Source organism: Postia placenta (assembly GCF_002117355.1).
Source record: "Postia placenta MAD-698-R-SB12 unplaced genomic scaffold POSPLAscaffold_2, whole genome shotgun sequence".
NCBI classification, from domain to species: Eukaryota; Fungi; Basidiomycota; class Agaricomycetes; order Polyporales; family Adustoporiaceae; genus Rhodonia; species Rhodonia placenta.
This window is the reverse complement of record NW_020169833.1, coordinates 986,292-1,005,137: the sequence shown is the minus strand read 5'-3', so window position 1 is coordinate 1,005,137 and position 18,846 is coordinate 986,292. Positions and strand designations below refer to the sequence as shown.

Sequence of the window (18,846 nt, the reverse complement as noted above, 5' to 3'; positions counted from 1 at the left end):
CGTGGGCAGCCTACGTGGCCGAGTATGAATGAGACTGTCCAATTACGCCGCGACTGAATAGCGGTGTCATGGCATATCACACGCCAACGCGTCTCTGTCCATACCAATAAAGCCTCTGATAAAGCGGAAGCGGTATTGCTGACTGTTCGTGAACTTTTGAGTCATGCCATCCGCGGTGCTGACGGTGGACTCGGAGGACGTCATTGAGAAACTGAGGAAGGCTTGGATCGGCCAGCGTCAGCGAAGAAGAGAAGACGCTCAAAAGAGGGTTTGAGGATTGAGCCGGCATGATTCGCACGGTCAAACCGGTAGGCGACATATGAAAGCTATGTGATGCTAAAGGTTCATGCAATCAACAAATGTATATCAACTAGCTGTACACACACCTCGTCTCGACTACGGCTCGCCAGACCACGGCAGACTGAAGACCTCGCATTGATACTGCAACATTGCGGTGAGCTCTGTTAGATCGTGCGATCGGGATGCATGCAAACATCTTGATAGCTAGGTTTACTGGCACGTCGTGAAGGTCGGCATATTATGGTGCAGCCGTTCCCAAATGAGATCTGGTTGGACATCTTCAAAGGCCTGGCCAAGGAAGGCGAGTACGACGCGTTGGAACGATGCAGAGAGGCGTGCAGAGAGTTCGAGACGATGGCACGGGAGTGCCTCAGAAGTATCATGTTATTCAAGAATATAGAGGAGGTGGAGCGCATCAAGGTGGATGCTTCCGGTGGTAGGTTACGACGCTGGGGTGGGCCACAGATGGTGTCTATCATAGGCGGGGACAGGAAAGACGGGCGTCGACCGATTCCACATCTGGCGACATTCGCGTCGAAACTCGCAGGGAGATGGCTCCGCATACAAACCCTGTCGATCACCGACGCGGTGTGGCGGACGCGGGATCTCGATCTGGACGCCGTCTTGCGCGATCTGGCCGCCTCTACGATCATCGACCTCCACCTCGTCGACGTCACCTTGCCGTCGATTTTGACGCTTGGCCGCCTCGTCTGTGCCCTCCCACACCTCGAAGCGCTATATCTCAAGGACGTGCAATTCACTCAGAATCCCTTTGACGCAGGCACTCTCTCTCGATTCCAACTTCTGCCACACCCGCAGCTGAAGAGACTTGCCTTGACCCATCAGTACAGCGGCACAGAATTGAGACCCTCCTTCGTTGAATGGATCGACCTCATGATTGCCCTCAGTTTTAGGAGACGCGCGGTCGCTCCAAACCTTGCGCAGAGGTCTCCATGGACTGCCGTTCGACAATTGACACTTGCCAATGCCACGTTTCCCTCGGTCACGACATTTGCTCGCTTCCTGTGCGCTCTCCCTGCACTCGACAGCCTGCACTTATGCAGATCATGCGCGTTCGTGAAACACGGCTTTGACCTCAGAAGCGTGCCTGTACCCCCTGGGATACCATTACAATTAGCAGTTGTTCAACTGACAGATGGCTTCTGCATAGACTCCGAGCCTTGTTCTGTGACTGACCTGGTTGATTTCTTCGTCGCCACCGGTCTCGGCAAAAGTCTTCGGCGCATCAAGGCATGCCTGTCGCCCATTCTCCGGGTAGCGAACGAAGTCGACGTCACCCTCAACAGACTCGTCAAACATTCAGCACAATCGCTCCGCCACCTTTCACTCGACTCGACCCTATCCTATTGGATATCAAATGACACGTATGAATGGGTACATTCCGACCACAGTGCGGGTGCGTCTCCTACTACGTTCTCTCTAGCATATCCTCAATCCATTTCAATAGCCCCGTACTTCGACGTTTCTGAGAACACGTGTCTCGAACGCCTCGATCTCACAGTTCAAGTCACTCATCAAGAAATGACACATTCGTGTGTACCGATGGTCGAGATCCTATCACAGGTCACATCCACGCATATATCCATAATTCAAGTGCATTTCACCTCTTATTGCCAGCCCGGCGAGCTTGGTGTAGAGCTTGACGTAGACCTGGAAAAGCTGATGGAGGGGTTTCCCCAGCTCGATGCTGTTCTCTCCGCGCCGATCTTCGATGGCCTCACTCACGTTGTGGTAGACGTGACAACACTTGACAGCTCGGATGTGCGGGATAGGGATTCAGCGCATGAGCTCAGATTGTGCTTGCCCGTACTTGACGCACGCGGTATTCTGGGGTGCGTTTCCTTCATCTTGTACGCTCCGCTATCCGCATAACAATGTTCTCATTCACAGCATTAACGTAAATAATATCATGTACGCCATATGCAGAGCCAATCGCCTTTGCAGCTCGCTGACGCAGGTTATCCAGGATTGGATTGTACTTGGACGAGGAGATTGGTGAATGGAAGCGTCTCGGGATCGAGTAAATTTCCGCACGGGACGCTGTGGTACCCAATGCAGACGCTAGTGCTGACGACGACAGGCGTACCAGTAATGCTACTACCGGTGCAACCCTGCATGAAGCTGAAGCAGATGCGTATACCGACACTCAGAGACCTTCGTCGAATCTAGTGTATACACAAGTACCTGCCGCATCGGCGTGCGGCGACGGAATTGCATTTCCCGATGCAGCGGCCGGTTCGGGAACGTCCATGGTCGTATTCGCACCGGACGACCATAGTACGTCAACTTGTCGACGAGGGAGCAATGAAGCTGATCTACACGCATCAAGGTGCAGATGATGAGTCACCTGCGGGTCCAGCCATGATCCCAGATACGTTCTGGTCGAGCGTGTCCTGGCCGAGCTCGAGCCCGAGGACAAACGTCTGTTGCGCGACGGTGAGGCCTGCCATACTGACCTGTCGGAGCCGAGCACACCGTCGACACTTCCAGTGCCGTACGTGATGCTAATGCCCTCTGTGGACGTGTTCGGCTTGTACGTGGAAGAGGCGGACGTGCTGAAGCTGGGCGTGTCAGGTGGACATCCGGAGCAGTCGATAGACGAGAACCAGAGGTCGGAGGAACTGGTGTCGAGGATGAGTAGGAAGTCTTGCGGAGGGCGGTTGAGTGACGTATGTCGGGCATGGTTTGACCGTCGAGCGAGAGGGATGTGGACTGGGTCCGCCGCTACAAGGGCGGCCAGGGATAGCAAGAGGGAGAAAAGAGAAGTGGGGAACATCGCTAGCAGGCGGTGCCTGCGCGTCAAATTCCTGTCGGCATATAAGCTGAATGACCCGTAGGCAACTGCGCATCTCGGACGTGAGAGTCTGGACTCATTGCAAATAAATGGACGATCCGGTTCGACGCTGTGGCCCCTGGCTGATGGTGATCGTTTCGGTAGTGGGTGGTCTGACTGGGGCGGTGGTCTCTGTGAGAAGTAAGCTTCATTCCCGAAGCTGTCTCTTTTTGTCCCAAATGCGGTGTTCCTGTATGTCATTTAGAGCGCAGATGTACAAAGTAGATGTAGCACATCTTGATACGTTTCTCCCCTGCATAGCATCGTCGTGAAGTCTTCGGCGCTCTGTGGTGTACGCAGTACCCCGCGGAGCGCACGAGTCAATTGTAACGGCAACCGTTGTTGGGTGCCGAACAAAGTGTACGTAACGTACGGAGCTATCGACCACGTCTACTCCCTTGCAAGATTTTACAGAGGTCATATAGGATAAGCATTGTAAGGTATAGAATCAGACGTCGTGGATCCGAATCTCGATCGAGGACAAGTCGATCGCGTATATAGGCGTGCATATCCGTTTCTTTGATAAGTAGAGCGTTATATGAAATGTCGCTGTGGATACTTAACGTGTTGACTGCATCGAGTATTGGGCACGGCCATCAGTAACATCCCGTGATAGCACAAGTCAGTTCCCTGTAATTAACCCTAAGTATGAGTACCACTCATTACATTCATGCTACACGATTAATGAACGCGCCAGATCAACGATTGAAGGCGCTTTACAAAGTCCCAGTATCCCAACATTGTCCCTAGAAAAGCAGAACCATCACCAGTGTCTCTCGCGTCGTTCAAACAGTAAGAGCACAGATACTGTGAAATAACACAACAAACTGCTCCCTTGCGTGTGCTCGTTGGCAAGATCGTCATAGAGTGATCCAGCTGGAAAGCGCCGCAGCGAAGGCGAGAACACACGAAGTAAGGGTTGAAGGAATAATCAAGCCAGTAGCTGACGACGCATGCGACGTGGCCGTCGACGAGGCGCTTAAAGTGCCTGTCGACACGCTGCTAGTCCCACCTGGAACCGTTATAAGCACAAGTATTGGATCGAAAAGCAGGCTTCTTCTTACTGGTGATTGGCAAAGGATTTTCGCTCGCAGTGATACTCGCGGAACGGATGGTAGTAGTAGGCGAGCCTGATAGCACGCTGGAAAAACCTAGAATACCGAATTGATGATGAACTGCACGATTTCATCTCGCATCTAAAGAACATTGTCTGACGCACCAGTGCCTTGTGCCGTGCTGTCAGTAAGCGCCGCGAAACCTACCGCAGGGGGATTCGCCCGGAAGACGCTGTAGACATTTTTCTGTAGCGATGCCCATGAGCATATCTGGATTCAACACTGCACTGGGTAATTCCAACGCACAAGGAACGCATCACCGACGACCCATGTGGGAATCTCAGCTCCTACGATGTCTGTCGCAGCGTCTCCAGAGCCCTCGAGATCTATTACGAAGATGGCGCCTAGGCACGACTCGCCATCGAAAGTTCCGAAGTTCATGTCAGCTGGGTTAATCGGCCATGACCGTCCACCAAATGCGATGGACACGTTGGCAGTGGTAGAGCACGCTGGGAATGGCCTCCGTTAGAAGATGACGCAGGCCTCCAGCTTCAAAAGACACCTACGGAACGTGTAGTAGCCATCATATTCCCCAGTGAGGGCCTGACTGCCCTCGATGGCGCCGTAGATGGCCGCGGCGGCGGCGGCTGGAGCACCGATCAATGTCGTGCCAGTGTCGATCGCCGCTAGTGAGGAATTTCCTGTAGCAATGCTGACTGGAGAACCTTGGACGGTGACGCCAGAGACAGAGAGCGTCCAGTAGAGGGGACTGCCGACGAGATCCTGATAGTCAATGTCACCGATGAAAAGCGAGCTGTCCGTGCCGCCGAGCGTGAAGACACCGCCGAACTCGTCATATGTCGCGAAGGGCTCGCCGTCGTCGCGTATGAGGTAGAAGGACATCTCTGGGTTAGACAGTTCGCCCGCATTGACGAGCGCCTGCCAGAAGGGGACCGATTGTGTTGCTGAGAGGCCCTGGAACGCGAGGCCCAGTATGCCCGTCGTGTTGAGCTCAAAGAACGCCTCGTCCATCGCGTCGACGGCGACGAAGGTCTGCGCCTGGACTGTCATGTTCCCATAGGTGACGGTGTCGGACGCAACCTTGCCCGTGACTGAGCCGCTGCCATATGAAAGCACGATGTCCCCGTGAGGTGCACCGAACGTTGATGGGGTGGTGGTGTTCAGCTTAAAACTCGAGGACGCGGAGGGATTGAATGCGGCCGTGTCCTCCTCCTCACACTCCGTACATGACGTTGACACAACCCAGAGGTCGGAAGAGCCGGTGTCCAGCTGCACAGGAAGACTTTGGGGCGGGGTGCCGATGGATATCATACCTACATACGAAGAGTCATAATCCTATGGGGAAAATGAATGTCGCGCGTTAGCGCGTTCAGGTATATGTCGCCTTGTGACCCATCAGCCTACCTGATCAGTGATTGGTATGTTCACACTCTGGCCGCGCTCGGTTAGTCTTGACGCGGCAGTCTTGTATCCATATTTGACACGCAGATGGTCTGCAGCTGCCGGGAGACGGTCAAGCAACGCACGGCGGCTAAGGTGCGATCTGCGAGTGAGCGGGATGTGAATAGGGTCCGCATTAGCAAGCCCGACAGCGAGGAGAAAGGAGAGAAAGTAGGCCGCGTAGGCCATGTCGGGCAAGAAGACTTAGAAAGCAAGAGAGAAGGAATGCTCGGTCCCTGAGCATCTGTAGAATTGACATTATATGGCAGGATCATTCAGGCACGTCCGCACGACTTGGCACGATGTTCCCGGCCCCGGAGAGCGTATACAAGAGTCACTCTCGGCGCTTATCGCCAAGTACGCCAGCGCTGTCGACCATCAAGTATGCCGTTGTTCAGTGTTGAACATGTCCGCCGTTGACACCTCGTGTGATTGACGTGTCGCGAGAGCCACGTGCGTTCATAATAACACTGTGCGTCAGTACCCAGGATTGCATATATTGTGATGATATTGTTACAAAACATACTGGTATTGTGTGTATTCGGTCTTTGGCCGGTCCAGAACTTCCGGAATTGGCGGAATTGAGACGGCGATGTCGTGCACCTGACGACTGTGCCTTCGTTTCAACCACGGGTTGACAGGATATCAGATGGGAAGAAGCATTTTTCACATCTAATGTTATAGCTGATTCCATACCGCTAGACCTGTTGCACTCAAAGTGTGCGCAGTCTGACTTCCAGCGGGGATGAGCGGGCCATGGAAATAACGTCTTGATTTGGTAAATTGTGGCTGTGACGATACTTTGCCGGGTCCAGCGTGGGCACGGAAATGAGCGCCAAGTCTAGCTTTAAGAGCCAAGCAAGCGCCGTGGCACTTGGCCCTTCAGTCGTCACTGGCTTGGATCTGACTATTTCTTGGCCCCCATTCTGTAGATGTGCATTGCGGTGATCTTGGAGCACCTACGTACACCCACTGACTGCGTTTTCAAGTTGAAAGGTGTTGGAACTTGAGATTGTGGCGAGCGCATGCCACTGTATTTGGCATTGTTTGTAGTACCTCGCAGACTTTGCGCGAGCCATCCTGTATGTTCCTTACGCGTTTGACAGAGCTCAGACAAACGCGATATATCTTTGTTGATCGTTCTCGCTTCGGGTCTCGGACGAACTTTAACAAAAGGCAGATATTGGCTCTTTCTTGCTAAGTGCGCCCTACAGGCTGTGATCAAGCCATGAACCGTTACTTCGCATTGAGAACACAGGCATTCAGGGACAATACGGACGCTATGCTAGGGGTACGAGGGCGAATTCGTTCCATTTAAGACCACCATTCGCACGTCAGTGAATTCGTGGACACTGAAGCGGCCGTAACCTGATGCTCCACTTTACATTCGGTCCAATTAGCACTGTGGATACAGCAATTGGTAGTCTGGCAACGAAACTTACCCGAGCCCCGTATGATCTTTGGCATCTTCCAGGTGTGCGGTAGGTCCATTCACGGTTACGCAGCCTGGTGCAAATATGTATCAAGCTCACAGTTTCCGACAAAGCGCGGCTAGACTTCATGTACCTGCTCTTATGCGCATCGACACATCCATTGCATGGTGTATATTCGTGGTCCAGAGGCCTGCACCCAACGAATACTCGGTCGCGTTTGCGAGCTCGACGGCTTCGTCGATCGTGTCGACTTCAGTTAGAGTTACAACTAGGAGCGTCGGCGTCTTCGCTTAGCCAAACATGCAAATGGGAGAATGCACTACGCACCCGGTCCGAACGATTCTCGCTCCCAGAGCTTCATACCTGGCTTGACCCCGGCCACGATATGTGGCTGCACCACCGCGCCATCTCGCTTTCCATCACCGAGCAAGAACCTTGCACCCTCTGCCCGTGCCTCACGTAGCATCGAGACAATGTTCTCCGCGGATGACTCTGAGAACTGTGCCCCAAGCTTCTTCTCGGGGCTGCCAGACCTAAATTTACTGAACTCGTCCACGAGCGCTTTGGTGAGGCTTGTTCCTGCTCCTCGCTGAACGATGACGCGCTCTGTCGACATGCAGATCTGACCAGAGAACAGCAGCGCAGAGAAGGTGATGGCTTTTGCGGCGCGCTCCACGTCGGCGTCGTCGAGGACCTTTGGTGTTGAATGAGCATTTCGTGGTGCATTTAGAATGAGGACTTGAAGGCTTACGATCACCGGTGCCTTTTCTTCAAGCTCAAAAACGCATGGTTTCAAGTACTTCGCCGCCTCCGCTGCGAGGATTTTGCCGACGCGATCACTACCCGTAAACTATACTCACAATTGTGAGCTCGCCTACTGGACATTGTCGTAACCACAAACGTTGATCTTTTTGATAGCGGGGTCAGCTATGATCTCCGCTGTCCTCGCCGGTGTGTCTTCCTTGGACGTGTGTATCACGTTGAGAACGCCTTTCGGCAAGCCCGCCTGCAACTGCTTATGTCCGCTATAACTTCACCGAACCACCGGACTAACCTCGGCGAACAGCTCTGCGATCAGATATTGACATCGCGGGCTGATTTCTGAGGTTTTGAGCACCACGGTGTTGCCGCAGATGATGGGATAGCAGATAGCTCGTACGGTGAGAAACAGAGGTGCGTTCCAAGGTGCTATTGCAAGTCTACGTTGCAAAACATACTCGGTGAGCGTGAAATGATTATTATTCGTGGAATACTTACATGACGCCTTGTGCCCTACGTAGCGCAACGACTTGTCCACCTGGCACCGACGATGGAAACGTCTCGCCTTTGAGCTCAGACACCAACGTCGCGATCCAGCGCAGCCACTCTGTCGCCACGTGGAGGTTGAATCCGACCAGGAAGTCTCCCGCGCTCGTTTCTTCTTTCAGAGCTGACGCAGCCTTCTCCTGATATCTCGGCGTGGTGAGGAGATCAGCTGCCTTCAGTAAATAGTCGCGCCTACTTCCGAGAGGGGAATGCTCCCAGGTCCTGAACGCGTCCGCCGCAGCGTCCACAGCCCTTTTGCAGTCTGTGCGAGACGCAGAGGCCACACGCGTGACGAGTGTCCCGGAGAATGGATTAAGCACGTCGAAGGTCGCTTGTGAGCTCGCGGGGCACTCGCCACCGTTGATATAGAGGTGTATGAAGGGGATGGACATGGTGTGGGAGATATGGATAACCCGTTGTATGAGCTGCCTTTATAGTACATGCACCTCATTCAATGTTCGCATTGACCTTCCAAAAAAGGGGAGCGAAATCGTTCATAGCTTGCGAGGTCAACGGAACCCGGGTGTGCGCCGTGCCAATTGCTATAGACTCACCTTGGAGAACGCTGATTACTGTTTTTTGACAGGTCACCTGCATCTCGGAGACTTCGCAGGATCTAGACTTACGGAGGGGTACAATTAGGTGTTGTGATGCTCGTCAATGAATTTTATTGAGATCGCCCGGCCGTTCGAATGCACCGCATTGCCATTATAGAATCAATGGCTCTGAATCACATGGGGAGATAGTATGCCTTCCTTGTCCAGCACCTGTGGAGACGCGGGGGTCCGGGAATATCGTGGATTAGAATGACATTGCCTCGCGGCCAGGTAGGCACAGCTTCGGCACTTGTTTATGGTCAGTCCTGCCGATTTTTCGTGGGTGTCTGTCTGGGTCAGGGTCTCGAATGTGCATGGGTACAGCCACTTCATCAACCGCACGATGATTGGTAGGTTCCCGTATTGCCTGACATGTCCAACAGCTGCAGTTAAATCGGTAGTGCGATCGAACGCGGCCACTCTATTATCTTCTCGTCGTCATCTGAGCCGCATACTAGTAGTACGGGTGACGCGGGATCTCTCGATGACGTGTTTGTTACGGCGCTCCGACCGCTCTGAGTTGGCTAGACCGGCGTTTGCTGACAGACAAATCTTCCTTTTGATGAACATTGTTGCATTCCACGAATACGTAAATGCAATTCAAAGGTTCGAGGAGCAGCGTTTATTGTACATAAGCAATGCGATATCAAGCACCGATAGCTGAGCAAAGCAAACAATACAATCAAGACAGCGAGCAGAGGAGAGCACGGGAGCGAGTAGTAGCGCATACAAAACACGATAGCAGCAGTCAGGACAAGCAGGACAAATGCAAAACATAGCGACAGAGAGGGCGAGTAGCAGTACGTACTGAGCATACACAGCAACGAAGAGCGAGCCGTGCTGCGCCGGTAAACGACGCAGCACGGGATGGAACGAGGATACCGAATTGACGCACATCCCGGGCCGTACTGTGGCGGGATGGTACTGTCGCGGACGATGCGAAGTGCGGGAATGCAAGCAGAGAGGGGGGTTGAGACGCTGTTGGAGAACGAGAATCGAGCAGGTCGAGGGGAGCTCATGAGCGCGTCAAAGCGGGAGAAACACCCAACATCGGAGCACCCAGTCGCACAGAATGATGGGTGGGTAGCGAGGATAGACAAGGTGTATCAGTCGGAAGAGATAGAGACCGGTTCCCCATCCAGTTGCGTTTGCGGAAGACGCTGCCTGCGTGCGTGCTGGCACGTGTTGACTGTCTTCTTGGGTTATTTCCAGCACACCCGTGCGCAGACAGAATGATGTTGAGTTCGGTACGGCGGAAGGATGCCGCCAGCAGACGTCATAGAGGGAGGGGACGATTGGAGCTCGGAGGGATGTACGGATGAGGGCTTGCAGGATATATATACGGGACAATCGACGAGCGCCACGGTAGTGTTGAGATTTGGTGAGATGTGTGAGATAACAGGGGTTTCATGCCCAGCACGAGCGAGGGATCTCTAGTCGTAACTGTTCTGTCTGTGCCACACACCTGCAGACACCAGTCATAAGCAAACATTCCACTGGTTGGATCTCAATGTATATCATACCTCATAGATCACCCGTTTCGATACTTTGAACAACACACGTCCGTCAATACAGCAATGAGGACGCTATGGGGTACTTACTTCAGGATATCACGGTTGTATAACCTCCGCAAACACAACGTGATACAGTCCGAAATCATATTGGTCACTTCAATCCCGCACAAGTATAATCGGACCCTGCGGAGGTTTGTAAAGGCGTTTCTGGAGAGGGCTAAATCGAGCTGTGACAGGGCAATCCAGAATCTTGGCAAATCGGCTGCGTTCTTGACTTGAAAAGTCACAGACACGTGAGTTATCCATTCCGACGTGATGTTGTGCAACATCTCCAACAGAGGAGAATCCTGAAATTTGTCAGATTTGAACTCGATCGAGCAGCCAAGAAAACTGAGGTCTGTATTCGCCGCGATATTGAAGGAACGGACTATATATTGAGCGTATGATCGTGGGTGAGCTGTACAGGATCATGTTATGCGACGCACCTGTGTTTGGCGCTGCAAGTATGGATGCCTTGCTGTACAGTCGGAAGCCATCTTCCGGAAGCGCCCTTAGGCCAAGCCCACTCAGTGATCGACCAGCATGCTTAACCAGTCTATTGAGGGCAACATCTGTGCTCGTCATTACACGAAGGTACGGAGACAGCCACACGGAGATATCTCGCAGGCCGCCACCGGCACGAGGTTGAGTGAAAAGGCCGATGAGAGCATCCACTGACTGAGACTCAGACTGCAGGGAGAAGTCCTTGCCTAGATCGAGTCGGTCCAATCGAAACGTCATGTCCGGGACGTCTGTGGATTGTTCCAAGAACGTGCACGGCCCTCGAATGGAGAGTTTCTTGAGGGCGGGAAGGGCACAAAGCAAGCGTGCAAAGGCAGCAGCCGTCGAACAGGTGACATGCTGGAAATCCAGCTCGGATACCAAGCTCCATAGAGACGTCTTAAGAAATGGCACCGCCTGCGGTGTGATCGCCTGGAACAGCTTAGCACAATCGGTGCGCGCTGCGAAGTCTCCAGGCTGCTCGGTGACAATTTCTATTACGCCCAGCTCGACGGGAGCGGACAGAAGGCGCAGAGCAGCGAGCGTTCGTGCGTCGATGGCAGTGTTGGCGATCTCGATGTCATAGGCACGAAGCGTCACAAGGTCCGGGAATGCGCAGACGAGACGCCAAAATGCGCGGACGGTCGGAAAGGCAACATCATGGAGGTGGAGACGGGTGATCGAGGCGAAGTAGCACAGGTTGAGCGAGAGGGAGGGGGAATCCAGATCCTGCGCCCGCCACTCCGCTCTCTTAATCACCATCACCGATACGTTGTACCACTTTCGTGCGAGCCTCGAGGCGAATGTCGCCAGGTGTGGAATCGGCAGCCGCTCGCCACGATGCTCTCCACCCTCGATGCGCACGCACTTTGGTCCCAGCCACCCCAGCTTCCGCGCCACCCGGATGCTCGCTACCTCCTCCGGCGTCCTAAATCCCAGTTCGTTAGGAATGTATTTCTTTGCTCTCTCATTCAGCAACTGGGATTCCTTGCTACTAGCCTCTGCGCAAGCTTCCAGCGCATCGTATTCGCGTGCCGCACCAAGTTCATCGACGATCAGCAACCAAACCTCTAGAGGGAGGGGCCGACGCATAGCCGTCGGGGCAACCACTGGTGGAAACAGTCCAGAGTGAGTGTCACTTGAGATTCTCGTACGATGACATTGCTGCGCACCAGAAGGGAACGCCCACTGTGGTCCTTGCACCGACCGGAGGGCTGAGAGGTCGTGGAAGTCCCAATGTGAATACCTCGCAGAGATATGCGGCTTCGCCCTCCCTGAGGGTTATATGGGACTACGTTTGGCTCCCAGGAGCACGGGAAGCCTCGTGTCTGGCTCTGCGCGTGACAGTGCGTCTCACTTCATATCGCTCAATTGCTACTTCCAATGTAATTGATTGATGACCGATTTCATTTGTTCGTCGCTCTCATTCGTCTTATCTCAATGCCTCGCGCAATGTGTGAGGCTGGAAAGGACGCATGCCGAACATGGGGCATCATCTAGTATCTCCTGCGGTCCCTGATCAATCACATGGGTGTCCTAAGGAAACTCTTCCGAGAAGGTCGCGATCCGGATTGCTTTCGACAATGATAAGCCGCGCGCTAAGTAAGGAACATGACCAATTTGGAAGTCCAAATGCCCCTTTCCAATCGCTTTACTTCGCTGTACCGAAAGTGTTTCTTGAGTTGGGTAAATGATGGAAGTGGCACCGTCTTGTCAAACGGGCTGTCCCAAGTCCTTGAGGACGATGTGGGGATGGCTGACGATTCCCCTGGGAGAGCAGGTGCTAAGACTGGGCCTGGCGGCGTCCCCAATGAACATGAGGGACTGATAGAGGGCCTGGACCGTTGAGCGAGGACGAATAAGACAGATCGAAAGAGCAGGCGATGCGTGGTACACGGTGTCTTGCTAATGGAGGGCTTCATATCAATGACCCGTGCAGAACAAACGGGCACGGGCCCCGACAGGTGCATCCCATCTACGATTTGGGAGGTCCCAGCGGACTAAAGGTCTCCCATTCACGCTTGCGGTGAGCTTCATCAGAGAGCGCGCTCGGGAGGCATGCTGATACCTTACTAGATACGGCCGGCACATTGTAGTGCTCTGCATACTATGGTTCTACCCTTCTCGAATGAGATATGGCTGGACATCTTCCACGGCCTGGCCAAGGAAGGCGAGTACGACGCGCTGGAACGATGCCGAGCGGTGTGCAGAGAGTTCCGGCCGATGGCTGAAGAGTGCTTATTGGGGGCCATGAGCTTCATAAGTACGGAAGAGGTGGAGCGCATCAGATTGCAGGTTCCGGGCTGCGAGATGCGGCGCTGGCGCGGGCCACAGACGGTGGGGATCAATGGAGGGAACTGGAATGACGGACACCGACCGATTCCACATCTGGCAACGTTTGCGTCGAGGTTCGGAGGAAGATGGCCTGCAGTTGAAATGTTATGGATCTCCAATGCGATGTGGCAGGCTGCGGATCTCGACGCGGACGCCGTGTTTCGCGACCTAGCTCGCTTCCCGATCACCGTGCTCTTCCTCTACGACATCATATTCCCGACGATTCTGACACTTGGCCGGCTGGTGTGCGCCCCCCCCTCAAATGTCTCACACTCATCAATGTACAATTCACTCGACAACCTTTCCATCCTTCCACCATCTCTCAATCCCGCCTTCTGCCGCGTACGCAGCTGGAGACACTGTCTTTGAGCGGAATGTTCAACACTCCTGAGCCCAGTCCGCTCTTCGTCGAACTGGTCAGTTTCATGGCTTCCGTTAGTACCCGTACATGCCTGGTTCCTCTTTGTAATCCTCCGCAGGCGTATCTATGAAGCGCCGTCCGCACACTGAATCTCCTGGGTGCCATTTTCCCCTCAGTCACGACCGTTGCTCGCCTCCTGTGCGCTCTTCCTGCCCTCGAAAATCTCGTTTTTCGGGGGCCATGGACGTTTTCGAAGCACGGTTTTAACATCCAGGGCATTCCTGTGCACCCGAATTTATCATTAGGCTTGGTGGCTATCGAGTTTCGGTCCAACAGTCACTCTGATCCTCTTTCCATGGATGATCTTGTCGACTTCTTCATTACTACTGGCACCAGTAGCCGACTTCGAGACATCAAACTTTGTCCTTCCCGGTCCCTCCAGACAATGACAGAGTCTGACGTCTCCCTTACTAGGCTCGTGAGGCACACTGGGCAATCATTGCATGAACTTAGTCTCAGCCTATGGGAACGTTCCCCTCTCCTAAATGGTGAACTCGTGTCGCCATATTCAGACTCGACTTCAGGTGCGTCTTGAATCATTATACCGCTCCAGTAATTTCAATCTATTTCATGAAAGCGCCATACTTCGATGTATCGGAGAATACATGCCTTAGAACATATCAATTTCACCATCTCTTTCAGAAGCGAGAATAGACCATGCCTGTGTACTCCCATAATTGACGTCCTATCTCAAGTGGCGTCCCCGCATATATCCAGAATTTCGGTGCAATTCCACCATGCTGAATTCCACGACGTGAAATATGGAATGCTGATTGAGGAACTCCCACAGCTCGATGCTATCCTCTCCCGACCAGTATTTGACAATCTGGCCCACGTCAATGTAGATATACACACGACTGACGGGTTGGACGTTCAGGATGAGAAACGGGCAAACGACCTGAGAGTGTGCTTAGCGAAGCTTGATGCACGCGGCATTCTGGGGTACGTATTCATGCAGTTGTGTGCCCCGGTTTGAAATAACGACCTATTGAATCATAGCATATTGGTGAATTTCACCAGGTATGCTAAAAGCTGGCTCACTGTTTTCTTCGATCTGTTGACACAGTCTGTCCAGGATGGGACTGCGCTGGGATTATGAGACCAGGTCTTGGAAACGTTGTGGAGTCGAGAGAGGAGCTGCACAAGATGACGTCAACGATGGCGAAGTAACCAGGGTCGACGACGAGAGTTGTACAACTGACGCCGACAGTCGTACGACCGCCTGCAGCGACACCGGCGCGGTCCTTGCGGCATTGCAGGTCGGATCGGCATCGTTAGCAGTTGCTGAGACGCCTTCCTCGTCACTTACACCAAATGCACGAATAGCTACCGAACTGGCTCGTGGTAACGGAACCCCAGAGCAGGACGCAACAACCGGGTCCGAGGAATATGTGAGGATCTATGCGCCCGAGGAGCACGGTGCGCCTTCTAGGGTGTCTTGATGAAGGAGGAATGCCATTGACATATATGTATCTAGTTACGAATGCCGAGTCATTCATGGGCACAGGACTATCAAAAGAAGACTGACGCAATTCGAGAGAGGAGCACGCCGAATAACGTCTCCCCCACGACTCGCTCGGCCAGGGCTTCATCATGTTCACCGCTCACACCAAATCCAACAAGCACCGCGCTATCCTGCCTGCGCTGGAAGCCGGTCGGGGTTTTACAGCCAGCATATAGCATCCTTCGAGCTCTCCGGCTGTTGACACACTTGGCCGTCTTTTTCACCTCTCCCCGGGTCATCCTTGAATCAGCGCAATGGACGTTTCCTTCGACGCATGCACCACGCCCGCAGCTAGCGCCATCTCAGGGACGTAACATCATTTTATTCACGGCGTCTTTGACTGTTGCTTTACCTTTGCATCGCACATCTCACTAATATCTATGGAGGTGGATGCGAGCGCAGGACATCACTGGAATTATGCTCTAGATGCCTACGCCTCATGTGCTCTCTGTACGCTGAGGCTCTTTGCTCTGTTCCTGTACGTGATCTTATTGGCACCGTCTCGAGTGTACTTCATTATCGATCTGCTCTGTTTAGTCTGTCTTACTGATGGTGTGCTCCTCTGTTTTTCTGCAAACCATATCGAGGGCATCGTCGTGCTCGTTCGTCGTGCAGAATCATCTAGTCGCTACATGTACTGACATATGCACTATCGAAACTAGCATGCGGAGGCAAGACTCATGTACGCGAGACAATAGCTTAGCGCGCACTTTGAGGCTCAATGACAGTATCAAACGTACAGGATCTACTCGAATGGTTTATCTTGTTGCGGGAAAGTATATCGGAAGCGAAAGTTTGCCTCGTGCCATGCGTGTGGATTTAACTGAGGAATCTACGTTGTGGAGACAACGCCACTACAAGGCAGCGAAGCGCGATGACCGTCGTGAAGGCTATGTCAGAGGATGAGCACAATACTCATCCTCATGATGTCACGTTTCCGACGATGCTGACGCTTGGCCGCGATGGCTCATCCACGAGCCATATTATAGCAAAGCAGAACAGACAAGGAAGACAGAAGCATCAACGTCCTCCACTGCCACTGGGGGCGCATTCGTCGCAAGGGAAACCTCGCGGCCAACTAGAGTTCCCGAGCTCTGTGCGTACAGGATAACATAGCTGCGTAGCAAACCGGAATGCGAGAGTGTGAGCCAAGGCAGACGACGGCAGGTGTTCCCTAGGATTGCGGCTATGCCTCGCAAGATGAGGCAGCAAACCATCAGAGGGCGAGGCATGTGATCCAAGTGAGGCAGGGCAAATCGAGGATACCGCGACCTGGCCCGCTTCACTTGATGACGACATAAGAGTCAAGTCTATACACCTGCCACTCTGCACTTCCAGTTCTGAGCCGCTCGACGTGCATCTATGTCCGTGCGCGCCCCGATACAGGCGTTACCAGGCGAGGAATGGGGCCCGCTTGTCGTTACTGATACCACTGGTTTCCGCCCCGATCGATGCACGCAACCTCCTACTTTGTGAGTATCATTTCGATTGGAACATACCTCACCGCTCCCCTCCATCAGCTCTTGACAGGCATCTGTACTTGCTTTCAGCACACAGTTCCAGTGCTCTGCACCTAGTGTGTTAATGAAGAATAATCATATCGCGAATGGACAGGCTGAGGCATTGCGGATCGACTTGAGGTTGCTGTAGTACGCGTATCGGGAGTAAATGCAACTGGTCATTCTCACACATCAATGTCAACACGAACCAAGAAGTCATTGACCACTGTCATCTGGACATCGAGAGGACTTCTGAAGGGGCGTGAGATGTTGCGATACAAGCGCCTACAAGAGGTATGCAGCCCCGCGCACGCAACTGCATGAAATGGCGACTCGTTGTTATGTATAGGGGACAGGAAGCGGCGCCTTTTCGTGCCTCACGCGGCCTCAAACACGTCAAATTCCATGAATGTGGTTCTGTGACCAGTCACGCCTCAGCCACTCGAAGACCACACGCTAAGCACGTACCATCTATGCACCGCATGCATTGCGATTTCTAACCTTGTGGATGGCGCGCTCGACTATGGCGTTCCTGGAAGGTCATAATCCGACGCTAGATCAACGGAGCATTATGTGTCATGCGACTGCAACACGCATACAGCTATTGACCGTAGTCCGAATACAGGTACTGTATGAGAACGTTCGGTGACGTGGGGAATCTCAACCCAGAAACGCGAGGTAGCTTAACATGCCTATTTGACACAGGTTCGCAAACAATGAACAGAATTACGCACCCTGCAAAGCCTCAACAACTCAATGCATACTGGACTACCGGTGCCTATCGCCTCGCTCTGAATATGATAGTCCCGTGCGGACCATGCCCTGCGACGGGCAACCGGGCTCCTGAATGCGTGTTGTACTCTGCGGTGGGCGGGCGATGTCATGAAGGCTCTCTGGAGGCAGCACTCGACGCCATTGCGCCACATACGAGACACGTGTACGGGTGTGGAGGAATGAATTCGTGCCGCAGTTGGATGGCAAGGCTCGTGCGAGAGGAGACCGCTCACGATGCTCTTGCTGACCTCAAGGCGAGGATATGATTTGAGGTATAACGGGTTCGTAGTCTGCTGCTCATTTCTGCGTCATTCGAAGATGCGGTTTGTGAGCGGCCATATGGTACTTGCAGGCAGAAAGGAATCAATGGGGACATAAGAAAAAGTCAACTGCGGCGACATGACTATACACATACCTAAGACGGCGAGAACGAACCGGGACAGCCCTGAATATCGGCGTTCCTGCCTTATGCTGCGTCGCCCGTGCGATGTTTATACTCCGAGTACAAGCATTGCACGGACATGGGTGCTCAGGCTTGCTCGGGCGAGTAAGGAGACATCATGTGAGCTATGCGCGCTACGCCAGCCTCCAAGGTTCGCTGCCCCGTGATGATGAGGTCGTTCGCAGATCATCATCTCTATAAAAAGATGTCCTAGAATGTGCTGCGAGCCTACAAATGTAGATGAAGGATAGGTTTCTTCCGTGGGTGGCCTGCTGGCCGAGTATGAGACCGTCCATTGCAGCTCCGGCTGTATCTAAGCGGTGTCACATCTCACACGCCAGCGCGTCAGAAGGTGTCTCTGTTCATATCGATAAGGCCTTCTGATAAAGAGGCAGCGGTATCTGGGATCGAGAGGGGGTGTGTCTTGGATGAGGCCGTCGCTGCTTTTGAAGTCAGGCCAGCTGAGGTGTTGATGGCAGTAATGGGAGATATTGTTAAGCATCTGGGGAAAGATTGGATTGGCCGGCGTCAGCGATGAACAGAAGACGCTCAAAGAAAGTTTGGAGGGTTGAGCAGCGTGAGTCGCACGGGCGAAATCAGCAGGCGATGCACGGAAGCTATATCCTGCTAAGGTTTGACACATTCAGCAAATGTATATCAACTAGCTCGTCTCGACTGCGGTTTGTCAAACACGGCAGACTGGCTGAAGACCTCCCGTTGATACTGCGATATTCCGGTGAGCTCTGTCAGACAGCGTCATCGCGACGCATACAGACATCTCAATGGACAGGATCACTGACGCATCGTGCATACC

General features: G+C 53.3%; 5 protein-coding genes across 5 annotated transcripts; 2 read left to right on the top strand and 3 right to left on the bottom strand.

Moving 5' to 3' along the window:
* Positions 1–163: 163 nt before the first annotated feature.
* On the top strand, positions 164–3,158 carry POSPLADRAFT_1132752 (hypothetical protein; the record flags this gene model as incomplete). The annotated part of the gene is made up of 6 exons (XM_024484251.1): positions 164–268; positions 505–1,717; positions 1,769–2,153; positions 2,279–2,341; positions 2,411–2,598; positions 2,812–3,158. The coding sequence occupies 6 exons, from the start codon at positions 164–166 to the stop codon at positions 3,156–3,158; spliced, it is 2,301 nt and encodes a 766-aa protein (XP_024342765.1).
* A 612-nt stretch (positions 3,159–3,770) lies between these two features.
* On the bottom strand, positions 3,771–5,805 carry POSPLADRAFT_1177440 (hypothetical protein). Its single transcript, XM_024488502.1, has 6 exons — positions 5,635–5,805; positions 4,776–5,565; positions 4,516–4,718; positions 4,374–4,455; positions 4,219–4,305; positions 3,771–4,166 (listed from the first exon to the last, which is right to left on the bottom strand). Exons 2-6 carry the CDS (start codon positions 5,539–5,541, stop codon positions 4,015–4,017), a joined length of 1,290 nt encoding a protein of 429 aa, XP_024342764.1. The 5' UTR covers positions 5,542–5,565; positions 5,635–5,805; the 3' UTR covers positions 3,771–4,014.
* A 1,150-nt stretch (positions 5,806–6,955) lies between these two features.
* POSPLADRAFT_1072839 (hypothetical protein) lies at positions 6,956–8,861 on the bottom strand (the record flags this gene model as incomplete). The annotated part of the gene is made up of 8 exons (XM_024482553.1): positions 8,361–8,861; positions 8,158–8,302; positions 8,005–8,109; positions 7,855–7,953; positions 7,431–7,797; positions 7,237–7,371; positions 7,113–7,176; positions 6,956–7,049 (listed from the first exon to the last, which is right to left on the bottom strand). Exons 1-8 carry the CDS (start codon positions 8,798–8,800, stop codon positions 6,956–6,958), a joined length of 1,449 nt encoding a protein of 482 aa, XP_024342763.1. The 5' UTR covers positions 8,801–8,861.
* Positions 8,862–10,411: 1,550 nt separating this feature from the next.
* On the bottom strand, positions 10,412–12,150 carry POSPLADRAFT_1131289 (hypothetical protein; the record flags this gene model as incomplete). The annotated part of the gene is made up of 3 exons (XM_024484056.1): positions 10,412–10,469; positions 10,606–10,945; positions 11,004–12,150. The coding sequence occupies 3 exons, from the start codon at positions 12,148–12,150 to the stop codon at positions 10,412–10,414; spliced, it is 1,545 nt and encodes a 514-aa protein (XP_024342762.1).
* A 1,017-nt stretch (positions 12,151–13,167) lies between these two features.
* Positions 13,168–15,340, top strand: POSPLADRAFT_1052627 (hypothetical protein; the record flags this gene model as incomplete). Its single annotated transcript, XM_024480292.1, has 5 exons — positions 13,168–13,635; positions 14,604–14,755; positions 14,813–14,833; positions 14,889–15,232; positions 15,291–15,340. The coding sequence occupies 5 exons, from the start codon at positions 13,168–13,170 to the stop codon at positions 15,338–15,340; spliced, it is 1,035 nt and encodes a 344-aa protein (XP_024342761.1).
* Positions 15,341–18,846: the final 3,506 nt, after the last annotated feature.